The 11,748-nt window shown below is 37.8% G+C and overlaps 1 protein-coding gene across 1 annotated transcript; it reads right to left on the reverse strand.

Moving 5' to 3' along the window:
* Positions 1-6,942: 6,942 nt before the first annotated feature.
* On the reverse strand, positions 6,943-9,225 carry LOC140894718 (secreted RxLR effector protein 161-like). Its single transcript, XM_073303312.1, has 2 exons — positions 8,535-9,225; positions 6,943-6,968 (listed from the first exon to the last, which is right to left on the reverse strand). The coding sequence occupies exons 1-2, from the start codon at positions 9,223-9,225 to the stop codon at positions 6,943-6,945; spliced, it is 717 nt and encodes a 238-aa protein (XP_073159413.1).
* Between the last annotated feature and the right edge of the window lie 2,523 nt (positions 9,226-11,748).

Genomic DNA, 11,748 nt, shown 5'->3' on the forward strand with positions numbered 1-11,748 from the left:
GTGAGATTTCAGGAGTTGAATCGCTTTGAAGATTGTAGCCGGTATAGTATCGACTTTCTTATTATCGACTAGGAAGTTTGATTGAATCTTGAATGAGTATTGTTGTTGTTTCCAGGTTGGAGCATCGACTTTGAAAGAGGTATAAGCCGACTTAGATTGGAATGGAACGAGTAACTCGAATCCGACTTGATTCGAGTGTTTCGGAGAAATCACATACTTGCATGTTAATTGATTTACTTGAATTTATTGAATGAGTTATGTTTTGCATTCATTCATCTTGAGCCAAGAATTCTTGATTTTAGCGGGCAGGACGGCCCTTTGATGTTAGAAGTTTTGGGGACTTTTAAGCGAGTGGCTTAGGCGTAGAGGTTCGCCTAGTGCTAGCATACTCCTTATAGTCGCACCAAAGTCTAGAGGATGGAGATACTTAGCACCATCTCGATTGGGAGAGTTCGTGAGTTGTTTATGTGATCTCATCCTCGGGATCAAAAAATCAAAAGCAGCAATTTCTTGATTATCCGGACTTGATAATCCCAGAGTTTTAAAGACATGCATTTCATTTTGATTTCTCTTGGAATTGCATGATTTGGATTGAGTTTGGACAAGTTTTTTGCTGTATTTTTAGTTCAGAACTGTCACCAATCGATCGGTAAGATGTTACCGATCGAGCGAGTGAGTTTTAGCCAAGTTTCTGTTTTTCTGAAAACTTGCCCGCTCAATCGGTAAGATCTTACCGATCGAGTGGAGCACTATTCTCAAAAAATAAATAAATAAATAAAAATAAAAATTTCCTTTGCTTTTAATCTTTGTTCTTGTTTTCTTAATAATTGTTTATCCCGAGATTAGATGATTATAATCGAGGTCTCACATATGACACGTATTTCCCTCTAAAAGGATACACGTTTCAACTATAAATAATGAAATATGATAGGATAACTGATTTTATAACTTCAGTTGAGCAGAGAAATATGAGTAATAGTGTTCCCTTGTTTGGTTTTGGTCAAAGTCCATATGTGGCATGTGAAGCATGTCGAGAGAGTTATTTTGAGATTGAAAAGAAGAAGATCGAGGAAAGGGTGTTTGAGAAAGTCATGAAAGTCTGGTTGAAGATAGAAGAGCTCCACATGTATCATCATGCTCAGTTTCCTACCAAGAAATTTGAGGATGCAAAGGAAATAACTCAGAGGGCGATGTACTACATGATAGCACTGGATACATTTGAACTCAAAGACAATTTTAAGGATAAGAATGTTCTCTATATGATGCTCAGTAAAGAGTATATCACATTTGTTCGTATTGTAACCAATGAGCTAATGGATCCTTCAGTTGCTCCTCTACGAGCATGGGTGACGAATTGGAGTTTTGAGATTTTCCTCAAGATGAGGGAAATAAAAAGTGTGTGATTGTAGCCTTTTAATTTCAAGTATTAATAAAAGAATTTTTACTAAACTGAGTTTTGTGCATGAACTATTTTACCTAAACTGTATTAATGCGACTTCTAAGTAAATAAAGGTAAACTGCAAGATGTAATAGTAAGCTCGAAAAACTATGTTATCATATAATGATTACATGCAATCAAATTTTAGAGATATTTTGTCATAAACAGTGCCTTATTTCATGAAAGTTATACGTAAGAAACTATTTATATTCTTAATATTTTAAATGTAATAAATGCTAGAGACTCTTCGATATCTGGGCAGTTAGTCTATATATATAAAAAAAAATGAAGATATGCAAGTAGATATTAAATCAAGTAAATAATGGAGAATTGGAGAATTGATCATGAAGATTTTGTCGAGGAAAAGCTTGCTCGTCTTCGAGCAAAACTGATACGGATGCAGTTCAGAGGCCCGAATGCCCTTGGTCCTGATGAGGTTCGTCGTCTTGAAAAATATAAGCAGGTGCTTGGGATTAACAACCCTGCGTATGTCCTTGGCCAAGAGGACATACGGCTGCTGCTCCTGAAGAAGGAGTTAAGGGTGGTGACCCTTTTCCATGGCTTGGAGGAGGTGGAATATGGCCCGCTGGAGGAACATCTTCGCCTTTGGAAAATGGCTGTGGAAAATGAAATAGATATTGTAAATGGAGTTTATTAATAAAATATGCTATTTTGTTGGATATATTGTTATCTATTTTTGATGTCTGTTATAAGCTTAAAAATATAAACTGCAAAAGAATTATCAGTGTTCCCCCTAAATGTATGCTTATATCGTGTTAAGCAGATAAGAGGAGTTTTAAAGCAACTTAATCAAGTACAATAAAATATCAATAGAGAATAAGTTTAATAGCTTTGCGAAGAATTCAGTTTAGGTCATGCTAAATTGTTTAGACATTTTGCAATGTATAAGCTAATTCTAATTTAATTCAATAAGTCCTAAAATATTTCGAAAGTAAGAAAACTTAGACTCTGGGAGTGGTTTGGTGAAGATGTCTGCAGCTTGTTGCTCCGTTGATATGTGCTCCAGTCGAATATTCTTCTTGAGTGCATGTGTTGTGAAATTTCCTCGCAAGTGTACGAGTGTCAAGTTTTAATATAGTGAATAATTCAGATATCGATTCCACAGGGAGTAAAATGAAAATACTTAGTACTTGTAATTAGAATAGTCCAAACTTTATCTAGAAAATCAAACTTTGAGAATTTTGCAATAAAATAAATAATCAGATGAATTAAAAGCACGCACACAACTTTCTGATTAAAAATCAATTAGAGAAAAATGGTCTAGAGGTATAGATTTCACCTGGTTTCAACAGCAATCAATCCTAATTAATTAATCTTCATGAATTTCAAAGAATTAATAGCCAAGAACACTTACGTGTATTATTCCCTCTCCCGAGTGCCGAATAAAATATATCAACTACAATTGAATTCCAATATCCCTATTAAGAATTTACTTGCAGTGATCAATTCAAAACTATGTTCTCTTTAAAAGCTCTGTTAAAATTATACACTCTCCCGAGCGATATAAATAATTAACAGTGTATTTTTTAATGGTCCTATTCAAAATCTCCTCTCCCGAGTGCCAGATTTCAAATAAATATTACAAATCAATTATTGATCAGATAATTGAAAAGACAATCAATTCTAGAAAAAACAATTAATCTAGAAGAAGTTCAATTCAATAAAATCAAAAATTCATGAAAGCGTCTACACCAGGTTCCATCCGACCTCTAGACTCAAAAAAATTAGTTCATAATAAAATTCTGAATAAAACAATAATCCATAAATTCAAACATATTCAGAATACAATAAAAGATAAAAGAAACAAATCCGTCGTCGACGCCGTGTCCGGTCGATCAAATTCCGTCTTCGTTCTTCACGATGAAGCTCCAGAATTCCTTCAAGAAAAATCTCTCGATCAAACCTCTGATTTTTGTGTAATTGTTGTGGCGGCTCTCCTTTCTTAGTCTGATGAAAAATTCTCTTTTATAGTGTCTCACAAAGCCCACTCAAAAGCCCAAGAAATTATAAAAATTTCCTTCCGAATAAAAATTTCCAAGTTCAGAATTTAGCAACAAGCGCCCGCTCCAGAAATCACGCGCCCTCGCATAGGCTACTGTTCTCAATCTTCTCGCCTTCCCAAGAACTTGAGCGATAGCTCTTCTTTGAGCGCTAACAAAGAGCGCTGAACTTAGGCCCAATAATATGGCCCAACACTATTCCTCTTCTTAGTCTGTACGTTTCTTTTCTTTTCTTCTTTCTTCTTTTCTTTTATTCTTTTAATTCCTCATTTTTCTCATTTTTCCTCCTTTTCCACATAAATTTCATAATTTCCTACAAACACAAAAACAACAAAATACCCATATAAATCTGATCGAAACAAGCAATTAACAATTAAAAGCATATATAAATTAAGTGTATAAAATACACTTATCAAATTCCCCAAAACTTAGACTTTTGCTAGTCCCGAGCAAAACTATTAAATTCCAAAAACTCATTCTATCAAACACCAACAAGAATAGTCAAGAAATATTATGGAACAATGGCCTCATCAATGATTTCAAAAATATCAAATCCAATCATGTCACACCTACTAACACTTGAAAGTTTTAGCCAATCACAAAATAATAACCGCATAAACTCACAATCTCCGCAACTCAAATTCAAAACACTATTCTCCAAGTTCAATTCAAACATTCATAGATCATGAGGTCTTTTCAAGGTAGCAATAGGATCAAAAATAAGATACTAATCAAAAACACTCACAATTAGATAATTGCAACGAATAATAGTGTGTGCGTGTTTCGATCAAAATTCATAATCATTAAAAGCATCAATCAACAGTCCATATGCTAAATTCTCGCAACTCTTCTCCACTAGTATATTGGGCAACTGAGACTCGGTCAATAGGACTTATTCAGCTTATAATGTAAGGCCTGGCTCACGGCTACAAATGAAGGATAAGAATTCAAAATAAGGAGTAATTTATCATTATCAAACTCAATTACGACTTCTTTTTCATTCACAATTTCACTTCTATTTCAATTCACTTCATTTCTCAACTTTTTCAAAACTCTTCTTTTCAGAACTTTTTTTCTTTCTTTCACAACTTTTTCAACCACATTTTTCAACTCTTTTTTCTACTACTTTTTTTTTTTCATCTTTTCAATTCATCCACCACACCAATCCTTTTTTCCCAAATAAATCTAGGAGCATACAACATTTTAGCATTCAAATTACTCCCTTAAAGGTAGGAAATAGTGTTTAGGCGAATTAGGTAGTCAATATAGGACCTTGAAATAATGACGAATGGGGGTATAATCACACGTTTACACGCATGCCATTCGATTTTCAATAAAGCTCAAACAAGGTACTAGGATAAAATAGTAATAGGTAGCTTGAAAGGCTCAAACGAATTCAAAAAAATCGCCTAAATCATTCCTAATCTCAGTTTTGCCCGTATTTCGCCTCGAAGAGTGTCCGAACTAGTTCTAGACAAGTCTCAATCCACAATTAAATCATACAAATTCAATCAGTGCAGAAAAAGAATAATCATCAGCAGTTAAAGATGATTTTCACAACAAATTCAGAATTTTCGTACCTCAATGTACTAATATACAAGTGTAGCTCAAATGGGCAACTAAGGATAAATTCAATGAAAATTAGGCCCAAAAATTTCAAACAATGCCTCAATCATATCTATGTCTGTATGTCTCAAAAAATCAGATTCAAGCATTAATCACAGAGTATATAGGAAATTGTTCATCCAATTGGTTCCATTTTTTCAAAAATATTTGTCAGATAGGTAGACAATCATGGATTTCAGTGATAGCACAAAAATATTTTCATCAGCCATGCATCCATATATTTCTCAACTTCGTTTAAACTTCGCTAACAACAACAACTAAACTCAACAAAAATTTTATCTATAAAGCACACAATAAAATTTAACTACTCAAATATCAACCAAACAACTAAATCACTAAATCAAAAACTAATTCTCCCCCCCAAACTTAATGTAATCATTGTCCCTAATGATTAAAAATTAATAAAAAGAACAAGGGACTGATACCTTCGACACCGAGCATCAGGACCCGGTGTAACCAAAATCATATTCATGTAAAATAATTTCCAGCATGTAGAACACCATCAAAAGCCGATCATCGGACTCATACCTTCGACACCGAGCATCAGTACCCGATGTTATCAAAATTTCCATGAAAAATAATTCGCAGCCGCAAGACCATTTGAGAAGTGATTTGGAGATGAGCACAACATGAACGTTCAATTCATCCTGAAAAGAATACATGCACATGATTTAAAACACAAAAAAAATTAAACGCAAAGCAATACAAGCATAAAACGCTTAATGGCTAATGGAAAAGGACGAGTGCTAGGCATAGTAAAGCCATGAAGGTCAATGGTGCATGGATGAAGGGCCTTGGAGAGGCTGTCATGAGAGCATGAGTCGCACATGGTTGGATTGTTGTAGCTGTTGGAAAGCTAGTTGCTTGATCGTTTGCGCAGAGTGCAAGCAGCTAGGAGGGCTCGATGGTGGTTGCGCGATAGCGCTTGGATGGAGCTGGAAGTCTGCGCTATTGAGAAGCTTGAGTGGCGCGTTAGCACTAGTTGAAGCACAGATGGGAAGCGCGGATGGAAGTGCGTTAGCGCTAGGAGTCACGCTATCGCGCTAGGTGATCATGTTGGCGCAAGGAAAGGTGAAGCTTCGGATGCAATCTCGATCGCATGGAAGAGCTGCTGAGCGATTACTGATGACGGAGCGCAGATTAGGAATGTTTATGCTTGGAGCTGATGTGCTGCGCGTTAGCGCCATATGAAGTGCAGATGAGCAATGGGAAGGCGCAGACGGGATTGCTCGGGAGCTATTTGCGCATGGAAGAAGGTGCTAAATTGAGCTCGATTGCGCAAGATTAAGCACAGATAAGAATTTTGACTGCTCGAGCATGGTGTGTTGTTGGGAAGAGCAGACTGGATGGAGGATGCACTGATGGAGAAGTGGCTGGGCGTGATAGCGCTAATGCTGCGCTAATGGGGATAGCTTGGAGCGCGATAGCGCATGGATGATGAGCTTATGGTGCTCGTTAGCGCTTGGATAGCAGCTCTTGGGCTTGCGCGACAGCGCTGTTAGTTGCGCGGATGTGATGCGCGATAGCGCTTGTTGTTGCGCCGTTCGTAAATCAGTGAAACGAAGGGTAGGCACGGGCGCGCCTATTTCTTGCAAATCTCTTCAGGGTATGGCGCGGGCGCTCGATTAATTTGAGATTTGTGGTGCCTAAAAAAATTTGAAAAGTAAGATAAATTAAGCTAAAAAAATAAAATAAAAAAAATACTTAAAACAATTAAATAAAGAAAAATAAATAAACTGAAAATAAAAGCAAATAAAATAAAATAAAATAAAATGCTTGGGTTGCCTCCCAAGTAGCGCTTGGTTTATAGTCGTCAGCCTGACTTTCATCGGTGTTAGTTGATTTTTTTCTTCGCTCTCACACGCCAAATGTATTCACTAAAACTGCAATGAAAACAAAAGAAAAAAATTATAAAAATAAAAATCAATTAAATAAAACTGCAATTAAAAATAAAAAGAAATTAATTAATAAATTAAAAATAAAATAAAAACTCTAAATTAAAATCTAGACTAATTGGTAACAAGACTAAAAAATAATCAAAATTTACTCCCCGGCAACGGCGCCAAAAACTTGTTGTGAAATTTCCTCGCAAGTGTACGAGTGTCAAGTTTTAATATAGTGAATAATTCAGATATCGATCCCACAGGGAGTAAAATGAAAATACTTAGTACTTGTAATTAGAATAGTCCAAACTTTATCTAGAAAATCAAACTTTGAGAATTTTGCAATAAAATAAATAATCAGATGATTTAAAAGCACGCACACAACTTTCTGATTAAAAATCAATTAGAGAAAAATGGTCTAGAGGTATAGATTCCACCTGGTTTCAACAACAATCAATCTTAATTAATTAATCTTCATGAATTTCAAAGAATTAATAGCCAAGAACACTTACGTGTATTATTCCCTCTCCCGAGTGCCGAATAAAATATATCAACTACAATTGAATTCCAATATCCCTATTAAGAATTTACTTGCAGTGATCAATTCAAAACTATATTCTCTTTAAAAGCTCTGTTAAAATTATACACTCTCCCGAGCGATATAAATAATTAACAGTGTATTTTCTAATGGTCATATTCAAAATCTCCTCTCCCGAGTGCCAGATTTCAAATAAATATTAAAAATAAATTATTGATCAGATAATTGAAAAGACAATAAATTCTAGAAAAAAACAATTAATCTAGAAGAAGTTCAATTCAATAAAATCAAAAATTCATGAAAGCGTCTACACCAGGTTCCATCCGACCTCTAGACTCAAAAAAATTAGTTCATAATAAAATTCTGAATAAAACAATAATCCATAAATTCAAACATATTCAGAATACAATAAAAGATAAAAGAAACAAATCCGTCGTCGACGCCGTGTCCGGTCGATCAAACTCCGTCTTCGTTCTTCACGATGAAGCTCCAGAATTCCTTCAAGAAAAATCTCTCGATCAAACCTCTGATTTTTGTGTAATTGTTGTGGCGGCTCTCCTTTCTTAGTCTGATGAAAAATTCCCTTTTATAGTGTCTCACAAAGCCCACTCAAAAGCCCAAGAAATTATAAAAATTTCCTTCCGAATAAAAATTTCCAAGTTCAGAATTTAGCGACAAGCGCCCGCTCCAGAAATCACGCGCCCGCGCATAGGCTACTGTTCTCAATCTTCTCGCCTTCCCAAGAACTTGAGCGATAGCTCTTCTTTGAGCGCTAACAAAGAGCGCTGAACTTAGGCCCAATAATATGGCCCAACACTATTCCTCTTCTTAGTCTGTACGTTTCTTTTCTTTTCTTCTTTCTTCTTTTCTTTTATTCTTTTAATTCCTCATTTTTCTCATTTTTCCTCCTTTTCCACATAAATTTCATAATTTCCTACAAACACAAAAACAACAAAATACCCACATAAATCTGCTCGAAACAAGCAATTAACAATTAAAAGCATATATAAATTAAGTGTATAAAATACACTTATCAGCATGATCACGGATAAAATGATGTCTAACTTCGATATGCTTTGTTCTTAAATGAAGAATGGGATTGTAAGTAATTGCAATTGTGCTGGTATTATCACAGAATATTGGTGAATCATGTTCTTCAATTCCATAATCCCTCAACTGTTGTTGAATCCAAAGCAGTTGAGCATAGAAACTTCCTGCAACCAAGTATTCAGCTTCAGTTGTAGATATTTCAATGGATGTTTGTTTCTTACTAAACCATGATATCAATCTATCCCCAAGGAATTGACATGATCCACTTGTACTTTTTCTATCCAGTTTACATCCAGCATAATCAGCATCTGAGTATCCAACTAGATTGAAGGAGTTATGCTTAGCGTACCACAAACCAACATTCTGAGCCCCTTTAAGATACATTAGTATACTTTTGCCAGCTACGAAGTGGGACTGCATAGGATTTGACTGAAATCTAGCACATAAGCAAACTGCAAAAACAATGTCAAGTCTACTGGCTGTTAAATAAAGTAATGACCCTATTAGACCTCGATACATTGTTGCATCAACTGATATTCCCCCTTCGTCTTTGTCAAGCTTAATCGATACACCCATGGGATTTGTTGCAACTGTGCAGTTCTCCATACCAAACTTTTCGATTAATTCTTTGGTATACTTAGTTTCGCTTATGAATGTCCCATTTTCCATTTGACGAACTTGTAATCCAAGAAAGAAATTCAGTTCACCCATCATGCTTGTAGTAGCCCGTAACCAAAATCAGTGATTAAGGGATTAATCGACGCTAATTAAATAGATTGGGTACCGAACGGATCGGAAGCTCCGATGCAGGATCGGACGTTCCGATTGAGGTCGGAAGCTCCGATGCAGGATCAGAAGCTCCGATGGTATTACGTCAGGCATGACGTGTGGCAGGATCGGAAGCTCCGATCAGGATCGGAAGCTCCGATCACCCCTATCCAAATTCAACCAGTGATATTTTGACACGTGGCAGATGAGGATCTTCGGAAGCTCCGATGGCAGGATCGAAGGTTCCGATCGAAGATCGGAGGTTCCGATTGTTGTCTATAAATAGAAGGCCGAGGCTTCACTTTCATTTGCCAATTCCGAGAATCCCTCTCTATTCCAGGCATATTTGAGTAGTTCTAGTCTTCCTAGGCTTGACCCGGGGGTTGGCGAGGCCTTCGATAGTCGTAGCGGTGTTGTGCCCAAGTTCTGGAGGCATCGACATCAAAGGGCTAACGACGAACGAAGGTATAGCCTTTGCTTCTTATAAATATTTAGGAGTATGCTTTAGCTTATTTAAGGCTTTTAGAGCGCTATAATGATAGTAGTATCATTTGGCAGTGTAGAGCAGACTATAGGCATGGACCTAGAGTTGGTAGAGCTTGCACTGATTTGAGGTACGAAATTATTGTTCGAGATATCCTGACTGAGTATGCATGTATTATGTGACTGCATGGTTTATATGTCATTGATTTATGCTGCATTCATTTGCATACTAAGCTATCTCCTTCGAGATGTCTGTTAGTAGGGTTGTACCCTATCCTGTTAGCGGATGGACTTCCATGGCTTTGGGTCCGGTAAATCCACTGGTATTATGGTATGGGAGGCACCTCCTGAAGCGACGGCACAGCGTGCTACATACCAGGGCCCGGTCTGTCTCTGTTATCTGATCCTTGACCTCGAGTTTTTAGGGAGTTCACTTTGCATGCATGTATACTCATACTCTCGTACTGAGCATTTTATGCTCACGTCTCGTACTCTGTGTTTTTGGACACCCTATTCCATGGGGCAAGTTTGCGATTGGATGAGGCGGGTGGATCCAAGAGGGGCTAGGCAGTGGTTGGCCAGCTGGAGCTTCGTCTAGGTTTTATTTCTGCTGTTTTGGGTTGATACAGCTATTCGATTTGGTTGTATATTATTTGGATAAATTAGAGATTCCTTTTCTTGGGATTGTATTTATTTATTGTTTCCGCAAGTTTATTCTGATATCTGTCTTATTAAGTTCATTGCATGCCTAAGTTCTGTTTAGTAGGTGATCCGGGTAAGGGTCACTACATTTATGGTATCAGAGCATGCAAAGTATTCTTGGGATTTAGATTCTACATAAGATAACCGTTAGGTTAATTTTGTAGATGGCAGATCGTGACGACCAGAGTTCTCATGGCAGTATTGGTGGGCGTTGGGGTGATGCCGACAGGGAGCCTCGTCGGGAACGCCGCCATCGTCATCGAGATGAGGACCGTGTCAGTGTACGTCAATTCTTGCAGATGGGGCCTAAGCCCTTAGTTGGAGGTGAGTCTCCGTAGGATGCGGAGAATTGGTTAGACCGCATGGAGACGACTTTTCAGACTTTCCACTGCACCGAGGAGCAGAAGATGGAGACCCTTGGCTATCTTCTAGATGGGCGAGCCCGTAGGTGGTGGAGGTTTACTTATGTACCTTTTGTTGCGGCGAGAGGAGTGGCCACCTGGGCCGAGTTCCGCACAGCTTTTCAGAAGCTGTATTTTCCTCCTGCACTCCGTCAGTCGAAAGCGGGCGAGCTACTGAGTCTGCGACAGGGAGCCATGTCTATTGATGAGATTCCGGGTTTTCCTCCTGCTAGGGAAGTCGAGTTTGGCATAGAGTTGATGCCGGGCACTTCACCTATTTCGCGAGCACCGTATCGTCTGGCTCCGTCAGAGATGCGCGAGTTGAAGAATCAGCTACAGGATCTTTTGGACAAGGGGTACATTTGTCCTAGTGTGTCTCCTTGGGGAGCTCCTGTTCTTTTTGTAAAGAAGAAGGATGGGTCGATGCGGTTGTGCATTGACTATTGGCAGCTGAATCGAGTCACTGTGAAGAACAAGTATTTGTTGCCTCGTATTGATGACTTGTTTGATCAGTTGCAGGGCACGTCAGTTTACTCCAAGATTGACTTGAGATCTGGGTATCATCAGTTGAGAGTCCGTGATCAGGACGTAGCCAAGACTGCATTCCGTACTCACTATGGGCATTACGAATTCCTAGTGATGCCATTTGGTTTGACTAATACACCGGCTATATTCATGGATCAGATGAACCGTGTCTTCAGGGAGTATTTGGACAAGTTTGTCGTAATCTTCATTGACGACATATTGGTGTATTCACGTAATACGGAAGAGCATGTTTCTCACTTGCGGTTGGTACTGCAGACTCTCCGGGATGAGCAGTTGTACGCCAAGCTGAGCA

Source organism: Henckelia pumila, chromosome 1, assembly GCF_033568475.1.
Source record: "Henckelia pumila isolate YLH828 chromosome 1, ASM3356847v2, whole genome shotgun sequence".
Classification (NCBI taxonomy): Eukaryota; Viridiplantae; Streptophyta; class Magnoliopsida; order Lamiales; family Gesneriaceae; genus Henckelia; species Henckelia pumila.